Source organism: Tetrahymena thermophila (assembly GCF_000189635.1).
Source record: "Tetrahymena thermophila SB210 genomic scaffold scf_8254431, whole genome shotgun sequence".
Taxonomy (NCBI): Eukaryota; Ciliophora; class Oligohymenophorea; order Hymenostomatida; family Tetrahymenidae; genus Tetrahymena; species Tetrahymena thermophila.
The window spans coordinates 756,671-771,942 of NW_002476212.1; the positions used below are offsets into that span (position 1 = coordinate 756,671).

Here is a 15,272-nt window from a genome sequence, read left to right on the forward strand (position 1 = left end):
GCCTTACAATCAATGAATAGCAATTAATTATAGAGATTTGACTACCTGAAAAGAAATTTAATATTATAGTGATATGAGATACATTCAAGAAAAGAATTATAAGCAAACAAATTTGCATTAATTAATTAATAAACTCAAAAAAATCTAACAAACCAAACAAAAAAGCAAGCAAAAAATACTTAATCTAATAGTTAAGAAAAAAGATATAATAAATAACAAATTCATTAATCAAATTATTTTCAATCTAAATTGTGCTTTTAGATATTTATAGATTAAATGGGAAATTTATGTTATAAAAACATGAGAGAACCTCAAAATAAATAAGCAAGACCAGTTATAGGTAGTTATTAATCTGAATCAAGTGAATTTTAGCAACACTATAGCACCAATATAAAGAATTAGGACTAAGATACCCTTAAGGAATAAAATAGCCCTTAAAAAAATGCAGCTCCAGTTGAATAATAAATGAAAGCTAAAAAAATTAATACAAAAAAACTTTGCCGCCCAAGCAGAGTTATTTAAGAGTAAATCAGCATGAACAACAGAGACAATGACTAATATTCCTGTGCAAGCTATTACAGCGGACATTATGAAACTTAATATATTAATGGAAATGATAGTGAATTTATTTCAGTATTTCTTAATTCAAATCCTAATGGTAACTTTATATATACAAACTTACTTTATATATATTAGCTTAACTTTTTGATTAGGGGTTTCTACCTAGACTAATTATCTAATAAAATGCTCAAATTAAACTTGGATTGCTGTTATAATTCAATTTTGGTTTTTTGAAAAATAATACTCAAGAGCATTTACAAAAAAACAATAACACTTATTTATAATAAATTTAAGGATTATTCTAAAATACTTATTATTATCACTTTAGTTTTTTATTAATACGAATTATTTGTTTTTTAATATAAAGGATAGTAAGTAAAAATTGGAGATAACATTATTTTGAGAAATTTAAAAGATCATTTCTATTTATTTTGCAAATACCAAAAACTAAAGAAATATGATAAATAAAACCTTGTTAAGCTAGAAAAGCAAAAGGATGACCATAACGAAATGTACTTAACATGGAAATTCAAAAGTATTCACTAAGAAAATGGGTATATTAACTAGTAACAATAGTAATAATTATAAACTTAGTCATCAAGCTAAAACAACGAAGAAGAAAATGAGTCCTCACCTGAAATGGAGTCCATCGATATGGATGATGTAGAAATAGAAAATAATCAACATGTAAAAATATAACATTCAATGACTAGTTGTTATTTACAATCAAATAAAAATTTCCGCCATGATGCATAGAGCAAATTTAATAATGGATTTTTAGTCTCAGGAGGTCCTCATAATAGGCTAACTTCTAATCAATAATGGCAGATCGAAATAGTATACCCAAGCACTGGCTAAGAGGAATAAACCTTACGTGTAAACTAATTATTTAGAATTAAACATACAGAAACCAACACATACCTTACTTCAATTGCGAATGAAGTTTTCTGTATCAACGTAGATGAGATTAATAAGTAACTCGAAGAATAAAAAAATAATGAATCAATATAAGAGGTTATAGAAAATTCTATCTCTAAGGAAGATGGAGAGAATGAAAAAAAAAGATCATATTGCTCTAGCCCTACAGATCTTGTTGAGTAGAATAACGGAACTGGTAAAAATACAAATAATGAGCATGATTTGACTCCTACAACATTTGCAGCAGATTCTAAAAACGAAAACTAATAGAAAAAAGATCAAGAAGATAGATCTAGAGCCTCTTAATTGCAGATAACCAATGACATAAGAAGATCTGAGAGATTTTCAGTAGATTCAGTTTTTCAAAAGAAACAAGCTTAAAAATTGTATTTAGATTCGTTTTAATAAGAACAATAAGGTCAAAATACATATATTGATGTAAACTGTAAAAGCACTGAATAAATAGAAATAGCTAACTTAATTAATGATGAGGCTATGAGTGATAATGGAGAGTCTCTATTTAAATTAAAATAATAATAAGTATTAAATGATCAAATTAACAATGATTTTTATAAGATGAATAACTACAGTCAATACCTAATGCTGTAAGAAAAGGAAATGATTAGAAAAAAACAAGAACAATTTTTATTGTAAATCTTAAATGGAGATTTATGGTATGTTTCTGAAATTATCCCACACTAATGAATTAATATAATAAATAAAATAAATAAATGAATCATTATTTAATAATTGTTTGATTAAATAAATTAATAACAAAATTCAAATTTTTATATGACTAATTGTAACAAAATTCTCTTATTAAAATTTATAAAAATCAAATGCTTCTAATAATCAAAAATTGCTAATCTGTTTTCTAACTATTAATGAATTAATTAATTAATTCATTATTATTAATTAAATAATTGAAACAAGATATTTAAAATGAAATATGCATTAAGTAGGAATATTAATAACAAAGTAAAATTTCCTTAATTTATAATTTATATAAACATTAGTTTAAATATATCTTACTTACTAACTGACTGACTGACTGACTAACTAAGTAATTAAAAAATTAACTGAAATTAAATTAATCACTTACTTTTATTTATAAAATTAGCATTTTATAATTTAAATTATTAATTTTTAAGGAATATTTATTTCTCCTATTAAAAAAAGTATATATTTCTTTATTATCTTAATGTTAACTCTCTTACAATTATTATTAATTAACAAAAATTTTTAAGATTTTGAGTCATTAGGTGTAAAATAAATTTAAAATGTGAGTATTACATATTTTTAAAAAAATTATTACTAAGACTTTACAAAGTAGTATTTTAAAATTTTAACAAATAAATATGTTAAATATTAATTAGTAATCTCCCATAAAAGCAATTATTTCCATCTAATTCCTGTTTTATTAATTTTAGATAAGAGTGAATGAAAGGTAGGTAGGTAGGTAACACATCTAATTATGTTGAAAATAATCAGAAAATGCAAATGAAAGTAAATTTTTACATTTTGCACTATTGTTTAAAAGGAGAGTAGTTTTTTGAATAAATTTCTGTAAGATTTTAGAATTTTAAAAGAAAATAACTATTTATAATGATATCAATATGAGTAAAAATTAAATCTAATTAAAGATAGTAAAATATCTAACTTAATTTTAAAAATTATATTTTTTTAAAGTAAATTTTTTTAATTTTCTATCTATTTATTAGTTTACAAGAATAATTTTAATAAGAATTTACAAAAAATAAAATAAAAATATTGAAATAAATACAAAACTGTAAATATAAAATCAAGCTCTTGGTAGAGATTTAGATATTTTCTAATTTTACAAGGATGTTTTGTTTCTCAAAAAGGCATTATGATTAGTTTAACTTTGAAGTAACTAGTGGTCATCAAAATAGGTAGGATGTACTTCAAAATTTTTAGTACTAGGTATGGATTAAATCAGGTGCAAGCTCATCATTTATATTTTAAATTGATGAATTAAATTTATTAATAAAACATCTATTTCAGTTAAGAATATGATTTTTCTGAAGAATAATTAGTTAAATTTTTGCCTGTTGATCCTAGTCCTAAATATTTGTAAAAATTTTTAATCAAAAATTAAAATAAAACTCAATTAAGTCACTATTGACTAAAAAATTGCTTGGTCTATTTCTACTAAAATATTTTAATGAAATATATTTTTTCCTAATGAGCTTTTTCTTTTAATTGTCTTAAAAATAATTAACTAATTGATCAAATTTTTTAGCCATTCTGTTTTATTTAATTTCATTTATTTTTTTAGGAAATTTAAGTTTTAAGCATTTTAACAACTTATTGATTTAAATCTAAAAATACCTAATAAAATTAAAAAATATCAGTTAAAATTTAACTAATTATTTTTTATAAATGCTTAAATTATTTGTTTTAATGTAAGGTAGACAATTTAACAATTTATATCAGATGTAGATAAATAAATACTCTTTCATGTAAATTTTAATATAATGGTAATGAAAATATATTTTTAATCAAGGAAAAATAATTCATCAATTAAAAAATGATAAATAATTTAATTTGGAATAAGAAAAAAAATTTCCATCTCATACTTAAAAAAATGATTTATAAATTAATTTAATTTATACTATTTTATTGCAATGCTAACTAAGTAAATAAAGCAAATGAATGGAATTCATACACTATCTTCAAATAATAATGATTATTTATTTAATTTTAAAAAGTTTGAATTGTATTTTTAGAGATTTTAAACAAATATTATCATTAAAAATTAAGCAATTCTCTATTTGCAAAATGTAAAAAAAGCAATCATTGAAATTAACTTAAATAGACAAATAAGAGGTTCCTGTATTGATGAAAGATTAGGTCAATCATCAAAGCGAAAGCAAGGAAGAATAAGACTGTATTATTAGTAGTGAATAAAATTTAGAAGTTTAAGCAAAAGACTAAGTAAAATAGATGAAACTTCATAAATTTATTTAGAATAAAGGTAAAAGATTATCTACATTTATATTCAAATCTTTTAAATGATGTGTCGCAAAGACCTCAATCTAAAAGATAAAGCAAAACATTAAAGCATCATGATCTATTAAAATAAATAGAGTAAATGTTTGATAAAATCAAATAATTATGCGATGAATCAATAAATTTGGTCGACAGAAACCTTTTTTAAGAATCTAACTACTTTCTTGAGCAAGCTGAAGAGATAATAGAAGTAATTGAGATAATTTATGGAAATTAGAAAAACATCAATTATTCTGAAATGTGCATTAAATTAAACTATTTTTTATTTATTAAACAGTTCGCAGCTAATAGAGGAAAGCAAATTGATAGAAATTTAATTATTACAGTTCTTTATAACAGAGCTTGCTCTTATTAGGGGTAAAAATATGTTTTAATTTACTTTAGAAGGCTTTGATTTATTTTTCAACAGAATTATAGTTAAAAAGATAATTTCAAATAAGTTAATTTAATTAAGCTTAAAAAGCATTTGCTACATTCAAAAATTTAGTAAAATCATATTTTTAGAGCGATTTATTTAACAAATTAGGCTTTGGAAACTTGACAAATGCAACAAATATATTGATGGAGTTATTTATAATCTTGAGACAAGTCTGAAAAATGATTTTTGGCCTGAATATGAAAATTTTGAAAGCTAAATAGTACTGGAGAAAGTTGCTTACAAAATAAAACGTTAAACCTTCTTAGTTAGATGCTATTTATAATAATGTGCTATATTATCTTAGCTTGTGCTGTAAATTTTTACTAATATAATTTTATTTTAAAAATTAGATTTATTTAGAAACTTTCAACTAATACGATTAATTTTCTAAATAATAAGCATTAAATAAATACCCTAATAAATATAATTACGTAGATAATATGTTTTTATTTACCAAAAATAACCTATTGAAAAAAAATTTTAAATATTAAATTTTTTTATTGGTGCTTGATTTTAAAAAGTGATAATTTAAAGTGCCTATTGCAATCAGTAATACTAAATAATTAATAGTTAGTTTTAAGAGAATTTTACTGGTTTATTTAAATTCATTTAGTCAATTTTTTTTAATTTTTAATTAAATAGACATGAGTAAGCAATTTAGACTGCTAAGAAAGCAATATCTGTGTTAGAAGATATCTATAATTAACTACTTTCTATTAGTTAAGATAAATTAAATTAATGTGAATAAACTGCTACTTCTGTAATTACTGCTTAAAAGCAAGGTGGTATTTTTAATGCTACCACTCAATCTAATATTTCAAAAACAGACAATAAAGTAAATAATTCTTAAAAAAATTTACCAACTCCAAAAGGGATGCAAAGCAAGAATAAATTTAATTTAGCCTCATCTAATAAAGTATTTGATTTAAGCGGTGAATAAGACAACGATGACTAAATAAATCTGGGAAATTCTAATACTGAGGCAGATAGTTATTTGGGAGCAAAGAAAAGTGCTGTTAAAGAAGAAGTGCTTTTCAATAAGATTATTTTACAATAGGCTTGTAGTTTCTTGAAAACTTTTGAGTAAAAAGTTGCATTTGAAACAAATATTGGCGATGAATGCAGCAGTTAGTTGAAGAAAGCAAGGCAATCCATATATTTTTGGAAGAATAACCCAGACAATAATGAAAAAAATATGAGACAAGAATTGAATGTCCCAACTAAAAATACTGATGATGATAATAGGAATATTGTAGGAGTATAAAAAAGTTAAGAATGGATCGAGCAGTTTAACATTGGATCTATCATGCATATGACATGCATTTCATATGATGAATTCATTCTTTTTGAAGACATCTTATTTGAGCTTTCCAAAAAACAATTGATTGAAAAGGTAAAGCTTGATAATTATTAATTTAATCAGTGGAAAAAAAAATTATTAATATTTTTTTTATTATTTTTATAGATGCTGCTGCTATCAATATGTTTTTTTACTATTGCAACTGAAATCAGATTTATAGAACTAGACAAACAAAAAAGTTTTACTACAAACTCAAAAACTCAGCAGTACGATCTTTATAAATAAGATGCATATAAGCAAAGTGAAATATATCATTTAAAATCTATTGAAATAGTTTGCTAAGCTGTCACTTGCTACTCTCCTTACATAACTCACTTAATCAATAGCTATCACAAGCACTATAATTCTTCTTTAGAATTAATAGTAAATTTTATTAATAAAATAGATCTTTTGTATATTTTAATAAATGTAAATAAAAGGAAGAGGAAGCATCTATTCTATCTTAAATTTCTCATAACAACGAAGCACATGATGAACTCTAGATATCATGCAAAGACACAACATTATCGAAGAATACAACTGATATACTTGAATGTTCTGAACTTTAAGAGACAATTAATATTATTAAAGTAAATAATAATGAAATGCCTAACTTTTAAAAGCCCTACTTAGCTCATAAATATACTAATAATAAAGTGTAAGATTTATAAAGTAAAGGATCATTGTCCTTTAATAGCTTTACAAATAATAGTAGATCTCCTTAAAAACAAGGGAAAATTAGAAAGAGATCTCCATAAAATAATTAAATAAATAATTTTTCTAACAATATTTCATCGAATGCTTCTGAGAGTGCTTAATAATCAAAAGACAGCTCTGAAAATATCCTAAAAAGACCCAAATCACATCACACAGCAGCTTCTTAAGAAAGTGATATCTCTCCTTTACTAAATAATAGCAAATAATCAAAGAATCAAGCAGCTTCTACCAAAAAAGTATTCAACCAACACTTATTAAAATTTTCTTAAATAATTTAATTTTTTCATAAAAAAATAGCAGGTTTTAGCTTTAGACCTAGAGACAATAAACACGACTTTCGGAAATCAATTAAACTAGCAGAATAATATTTAAAAAGTTTAAACTAACAAAGACATTCAGAACTCTATTAAGAAGAATACTCAACCAAATAATTTATTAGATGAATCAAAAAGACTACAAAGCAAATAAAAAGAAAATCTCTCCTAAAATAACATTAATCAGTTTTCTATATTGAGAAATTATAGTTTATGTAAATAAATTGTTTTTTTATTATAAATTTTAACTTACATAACTTTAAACTAAATGAATAGCAAATGGATCTCCTAGATAATCTGCAAGCAATCCTATAAAAACTATTTTCTAAGGAAAAAATAGCTAGTAAAATTAACAGTAGTAGCAAGGATAATCTTAGTAGTAGCCATATTTAATTTAAAATCAATAACAAATAACCAATAATAGCTAATCTCAGTCTTAGTAATTTTAATAGCACCTATAGCAATAACAATTGCAGCTTACTACTCAATAATAGTAACTTTTAAAGGCAATTTCAAACAATAAAACTAATAGCATATAATTAAGCTAAAGCTAGTAGTAATCTCTAACATCTTCTCAAAAGTAAATTAGTTATACAGTGTAATAGCTTTAAAACAGCCAAAATAATGGTCTCTCAAAAACAAATAGAATATTTACGGATTTAGATCTAAAGACTATTAATGAGCATAAGTCATTTGAAGAAAAGAATGGCTCATAGTCTCATAGGTCCCTAACAACACCATAAACTATTTAATAGAATTAAAATGCCAAATTAAGCACTTCATAAATTAATAGCTCAAACCATATGAGTAATAGCAACAATATTAACATAAATGGTAGCTAAATTAGCAACAACAACAATAATAATAACAACTTAGAAAATAAAGCAGCTACAACTACTTCCTTATTAAAATTGTAGGCAAGCCAAAAAAATATTTAAACGAGTAATACAAGTAATAAATTTGTAAAATAATTATCAGGCTAAAATAATTAATACAAGAGCTTAAAAAATGATATTAATATATCTCCAAAGTAAACTCACCACTTTTTGTAATAATTTGATTTCATTAGCTCGAAAAATAGTAATTTGAGTTAACAAAATTCAAAAGAATTTGTAATTAATAGCTCAAATTCTACGCGTAACACTTAAGTCCCATTTAATTCAAAAGGAATCCCTAAATTAGATTTTAATTTAATTTAGAATAACCCATAATTGAAAGCAGAAGATAGCATTCGTTTCTTTTCAGCAAGAGAGCATTAAAATAAAAAAATTAACAATTATATAAACAAATGAAGCATATAATTAATTAATTAATTAAAAAAATAAATAAATTTAACTTTACTTACTTACCTACCTACCTTCCTACTAATTCAAAATATTTTATCTATTTTTTATAAGTTAATATTTTATATTTTACTTAAGCCTTTAATCATATTTTTAAATAAAGTTTTGCGAAATTTTAAGCAGAAAAATGTTTTATTTAAAATTTAAGTTGAAAATTTCAATAATAAGAATGTTTAATTTTTGAATAAATTTGATATATATGTAAATCTGAGCAGTAACTATGTAGAAAAAAAATAATTTATGGTTATTTTAAAAATTAAATCAATGAATATTTTAGTTCAAATATCAAATGAGTTTTTACTGAATATAAACAAACTCAAATCCAATAATTGTAATTTTAATCAAATAAATTTTTAATTAAAATAAATACATAAAAAAATGTAAGATATTGATTGACAGAGAGTTTGATTGGTTGGTTGTTTTATAGAGTTTGATATACTATTTTTGATTTAATGTAATCTTAAAATTAACAATTAAAAAACTTTTAAATGACTAATTCTTTTATTATACTTACAATATCAATATCATTTTTTAAATGAATGCAAAGTTCTTTTGCTACGCATTTTAAATTCAAATTTATTTACTTAAAATAGGATAAGAAATAATTAAAAAGAATAAATTAGACATAGAATAGAAGTTCGAAAAATATTATTTTGTCTAATTTATAATTTAGAAGTATTTTATTATGTTATATGAGTAAATATTAAATGTAATTTAATTCAAATTTTTGAAAATTTATAAATTTGTTTTGGTATCTTTACTTTTTTATCTTAATTTATATTCAATAGAGGAACTCAATTCAGGTAAAAGATGATAAAAAAATTAATTATAAAAGCAAAAAAAATATTTACAAATAAATGCATAGAATTTTTGTATGTGATTCATGATATTAAAATTAATTACTCTAAGTAAAATAAAAATAAAATTATTAAAATAATTTAATTGAAAATGTGCTAGTTGAAATGTTTATTTTTGCTTAAAAGTGAATAACTCTTTTGTATGGAAGTAAATAGATAGTATAAAATAGATAACAAATTAATCAATTTCTGTATAAATTTAACCTTTACTTACTCCCTAACATTCACAGAAAAGCAAAAGAAATTTTTAAAGACAAACAAGATTAATTGAATTACTATCAAATATTTATTTTCTCTCAAGAAAGAATAAATCTAAAATTTAATTTTTACTATTAACCAAAGTTTTCTTTTTCAAAAATTTGGTAAAATTAAAAAATATCACAATTTCATAGAATTTTTTTAGAAATATTTATTAGAAATAATTTAATCAACATAATATCTCCATAATTAAATTGAAAATATTTAAAACGTATAATATCTCTACAATAGAAGAAATAATACAAGTAAATACTTAGTAGTAAACGAATTTTAATTTGGACTTTGATTAATAAAGTTCATTTTAAAATTTAAAATTTGCACACGAATGAATGAGACAGAAAATTTAATTATTTTAAATTTCATGTAATTAGGGTATGGAGAGCCAATAACATGATTAGAGTTAAAAAAATTAAAAAAAGCCTTATCCTATCTATCTATTTATGTATGTGAGATGAAAATTAATTGAAAATATGTATCTATCTATTTAATTATTTGTTTATTTCTATTAGCAGAATTATTGATGATACAAATCAAAAAATCATTGGTTTTTTCAATTTTTAAATTAAATTCATTGATACTCTCTTAAAATCTAAAATTTCCATTCAGCCTTTAAAATCAAAGATTGATCTATCAATAACTTGCAATTAAATTATGAGCCTTAATTCCATCTCTCTTTAAAAAGATAGATAGATAGATTGATTGATATGATTAAATACTGCAATTATTATTAATTATTAAATATTATCAATAGCTAGCTGTGGATAACCAAACAAACTTAGGCAAATAAATTACAAACGAATCAATCAAATCAAATATACGATCAATCAATCAGTCAATCAATCAACCACTCTCTCAAATAATAATAAAAAGAAAAATAAATTAACAAAAAAAGTAAATAAATCAATATAGCAAAATAGCAAGCAAGTAATCCTTATTAAAAAGAAGAGAAAGAGTAATTAAAGTTTAAATAAGTCAGCCGAATATAAAATACTTAAATGAGCTTTTCAACATTAGCATCAAACAACCTCAATAATAATGTTTATTCTTCCTTAAACGAAAATACTATGCGAGATCATACTTATTTTCTCTAGTAAAACTCTGATGATTTTAACTAGATAAATTTCAATTACCAAAATAGTAGCAGTTTAACTTTTTCAAATGGGAACGGTAGTCTTTCAAACATTTAAAACTAATACGCCAGAGGTAAAACATATTAAATTTATTGTAGTAAGCTAGGAAAAGAAATACCATATTTTTGTAAATCTTAGATTTTTAGCAGGAAATCGAGGACTACTAAGAAAGGAGCAATAATGAATCTTAAGAAGGTAATTTAGATTACTTGCAAAAATTAAAAAAAATACAAAAAAATATATATGTATGTATTATATGTTTTTATCATAAGGAGAATATAATTAAAAGTAGTTATTTAGTTAGTTTGTTTAAAATGAATTTCAAAATGCCTGAGCAAATATATGGCATAATTCTCCTCTCTCATTTTACTAATTGCAATTTATTTAATATAGATTTTAATATTAAAGGAGATGACATATCCGAAATGAGTGAAATTATGGATGAAAGGTAATTTATTCGCGTTTCCACTGCTCCTCCTCGTCCATTAACTGATCTTGAAGAATTCAAAAGAAGCTATGATTTTTTGCTATTAGAGCAAGCTATAGTTGTATCATCTAAGCTTATATAGAAGGATTATTAGAAATTTGATTTGGATTCTCCAGAAGGTCAGAAAATATTCAGAAAATACTTGAATATAATTGAAAAACTCATTAAGGTAGGATTATTCATTTGTCCTTATATTTTTCTTTCACTTATCTTAATTACTTTCTTCAGTCTTTATTAATAGTGCCTGTTATTAGTCTATTTCTACATTCAAAATATTAAAAGATAAAAATCTCTATGTTAATTAATTCTCTCATTACATTCGCACATATTCATTTAATTGAATGAGAAAAGCTTCATGAATTATCAGAGATAACATATGATTGATTTATTTATTTTACAAATGTATTCTCAATCTGAATGGCCATCACAAATTAAAATGTGATAGATTGATCATCTTAATAATATTATTAAGTGATCTACAATCAATCAATATATTACTTTAATTGACTTTCCCATCTTTAAATAATCAAAACAAAGTCAATTAGGTGAGAGGATTGTAGATTAAATTTTTATCTAATGAAAGAATTTAATTGTTCCATTTAGATTTAAATTTAAACTTTTAGCAATTATATACCTCAAAAAAGAAATTTATCATTGATTTTTATTTAATTTTAGCATATTGTTAATAGCAAAATCTTCTTTTCAAACCAAAATATTTAGAACTATTTCGCTAATAATAACAAAAGATCATATGATTATTAAAAATCATAAAGATCAGAAACATGTTTAGGCACTTGTTAGAATGAAGAAAATAACAAAATAACTGAAAAAAAATTTGAAATAATATTTCATAAATTAAATAAAAAAATGAAATTTTTAATTTAAAAAGTAATTTTAATGTCAAACGGCTTGTAGAGCATACAGAGAAAAATTCTCAAAGGCATATAAAATCCTTTATAAAAATGGCGAACTTTGTTATTTAACAGAAATATTAGATAGTGCACAAGAAGGTATATTTTAATAGTTTTTTATATTTAATTTACTTTTTTTTCTATATATTCTATAAGAAAGATATTAAAATTTATTATTTGCCGTTTTATCTATCAAAATATTAATCGATAAATCGACCAATTTAATTAAATTTAATATAAATATGAAACAAATATTAAGATTTTATTTACAAAAAATACTATTCATAAAAATATACTAATTTTCATCTAAAAAAAATACTTAATTAATTTAAATCTATTACAAAAGGTTTTCCTTATCTATATGTTAATGGTGAAAAGTACATATTCTCTCAAGAAGTTTTAGAGTCAGGTTAGAACTTGCTAAATAGTTTCTTTAAAATGTCTCATATTATGAGGAATGCATATACAAGAACTTGCTAAGAAAATCTTAATATGTCTTCCTATGCTATCAAAAAAGAAATAGCTTCGAGTCTTGAAAAGTTTGATATTTGCTGGGCTAAATTTGAACAGGTAAATACATAAATAATTAGTTTAATAATTATTCATTTTATTAACAAATCCTACATAACCAACTAAAATACAATAATTGAATATTCATATTTATATTCAGCGATGTTTGTTTTAAAGCGAATTTATAATGAATATCTGGGTGTTTAAGAATTCTAATAGTTTTTTTTTCAAATTTATTTATGGGATGTTTTAAATTATTAATAAAAACTAATTAGTTGTATGTGATGGAGTTAATGGTTATTGAGACAGAAGCAAGAAGATATGTTTAGTGTGCAATAGAAATAGAAAAAGAATTAACTTCTTTTGAAATTAGAGAAAAAATAAAAGGGAGAATCTTTATTTCTAGCTAATCTTAAGAGTACACAAATCTTAGAAAAACACTTTGTAAATATATTGCCCAAATGAATGCAGTTGCTAACATGGAAGGCAAAGGTAGAGACGATTTAGATATTGAAATTCTTATATAAGCTGAAGGTATTCTTCGTAAAGTTACAAATGAGTAATCTAGAGCAGTCCGTGTGCTGGCTGAAGAAATCAAAAACAACTTTTAAAATTTACGTGCCTTATTTAGAAAATATGAATAAAATATTGAAATGGTTGATCCGCAGCTAAAAAACAACCATGATCTAGTTTAAGCATTAAATACTTATGAGAGTTCATGGGAAAAAGGTAATAAAATAAATTCTAAGTTTATATATTAAGTAAATCATTACCAACAACTTAATAAAATTATGAGTATTGGATTTAAATTACAGCTATTTGGATAAAAAAATATTCAAAATTTCTACATTCTTAATGAACGAATTTCGTTTGTATTAAATGATTTAATTTCGATTTTTATTAAATAATTTTGTAATTTTTTGGATTAAAAATTTTTTTAACTTATTTAAAAAAGGAAAAAACTATTTTATAGATGGAAAAAAATGCAATTATTTGATTCACTTTTCACATATTATTGAAACAACTGCTAATAAATATAAAGAATTTTAAGAGTCTGTAGATTGCCGCGATGCAGATATATTTTTAACAATTCCATGCCTTTTAATATTAAAATTGTTAGATAGAGAAGATAAAAATATATGTAGCTATTTTTTGCCTTAGATGTTTGATGAAAAAAACAAACTAAATTAGACTTATAAGAATTTAGAATAAGAATTTGCCGAATGGAAAGAATTCAAGAAAAAGAGCTACAGTTATTATAACACTTTAGAGAGAATAATTTTAAATATAGACTAACTATCCGAAGAAGAAGCTCATATTCCATAAATTAATTCTAATGGCAAAAGCGTTTCTCTTGGACATATTGTTCATAAAATTAAATCTCTTGCTATGGAACTATAGAGAAATAATCCAATGGAATGGAATAGTTTCTTGGATGTCGCTCTATGTTCCTGAGAATTTTTGATTTTTGCATAGAATTTTTATTTAAATTTATACAAATTATAAACCACTAAAATGTCACTAATCAATTTAAGCAAAAAAACCTTTGATAAATAAATATTAATCATAGTTCAAAAATATAGTTAATTATTAAATAATTCTTGATCTTCACTCAGATTTGCTACTTGCATATCTTTTTGGACAAATAAACAAACACATTTAGTTTTATCTAAATATAATAAATAAATAAGTTTGTTTAAATACCTTGTTTTTAATGAAAAAATAACTTAATATCTTTGACTTTATATTAAAAATACTATATATTTAAATAACTCAACAATATATTAAGCAATTAACTGTATGAAATCTTCAAGTTTAATATTTAGAATTGAAGTTTATATCCATACATGTCTTATCCTTCCTAACTAAATTATATTAATTCCTTTTAAATCAAATTCATTTTTAAACAATTTAATTATGATTTTCAAATACAATTATATTTATTTTTATTTTTTTAATTAAATATTTATTAAAAAAATTAATTTCATTAATTATATAGTAATAATATTGGTATATAAGTAATTCTGTAGGTTAATGGGTTGTAATAAATTCAAAATTCATTAAAGATTTTTGTTTTTTAAAAAAAAACGAAATTTTTTCTGGGCCACCCTATATTTACTATATATATATATATGAAAAGAGAAAAAATAAGGAGACTAATTTATTTTAATTTATTTTAGAAAGGTTTAACTAAAATAAGAAAATTTAAAAAGATAATTAAGATTTTTATTAATCAGAATTATTAATACCTGATAAAATTAATAATCAAAAAAATATTAATGGAAAATAAAATTAAAAAAATGGAGTTGCTTTAATAATCTGGAAGATGTATCCTTCATTATTACTTTTATTTATCATTATAAAATATTTTTTTTAAATAAAAAGTTAATGAAATCTAACTTGAAAACTCTAACTCTTATTGACTTACAGTTAAAGTAAGAAATATATATATTAATATTTAATGATAAATATTTAA

General features: G+C 22.3%; 3 protein-coding genes across 3 annotated transcripts; all 3 read left to right on the forward strand. All coding sequences in view use genetic code 6, as the record gives it.

Moving 5' to 3' along the window:
• Positions 1-120: 120 nt before the first annotated feature.
• TTHERM_00572080 (hypothetical protein) lies at positions 121-2,184 on the forward strand (the record flags this gene model as incomplete). Its single annotated transcript, XM_001027714.2, has 2 exons — positions 121-658; positions 929-2,184. The coding sequence occupies exons 1-2, from the start codon at positions 277-279 to the stop codon at positions 2,182-2,184; spliced, it is 1,638 nt and encodes a 545-aa protein (XP_001027714.2). The 5' UTR covers positions 121-276.
• A 2,028-nt stretch (positions 2,185-4,212) lies between these two features.
• Positions 4,213-8,592, forward strand: TTHERM_00572070 (hypothetical protein; the record flags this gene model as incomplete). Its single annotated transcript, XM_001027713.2, has 9 exons — positions 4,213-4,477; positions 4,590-4,702; positions 4,790-4,869; positions 5,039-5,242; positions 5,573-6,323; positions 6,396-6,653; positions 6,710-7,222; positions 7,284-7,515; positions 7,577-8,592. The coding sequence occupies exons 1-9, from the start codon at positions 4,282-4,284 to the stop codon at positions 8,590-8,592; spliced, it is 3,363 nt and encodes a 1,120-aa protein (XP_001027713.2). The 5' UTR covers positions 4,213-4,281.
• Positions 8,593-10,447: 1,855 nt separating this feature from the next.
• Positions 10,448-14,765, forward strand: TTHERM_00572060 (hypothetical protein). The gene is made up of 7 exons (XM_001027712.3): positions 10,448-10,961; positions 11,027-11,083; positions 11,282-11,544; positions 12,265-12,385; positions 12,633-12,856; positions 13,072-13,525; positions 13,752-14,765. Exons 1-7 carry the CDS (start codon positions 10,463-10,465, stop codon positions 14,249-14,251), a joined length of 2,118 nt encoding a protein of 705 aa, XP_001027712.3. The 5' UTR covers positions 10,448-10,462; the 3' UTR covers positions 14,252-14,765.
• Positions 14,766-15,272: the final 507 nt, after the last annotated feature.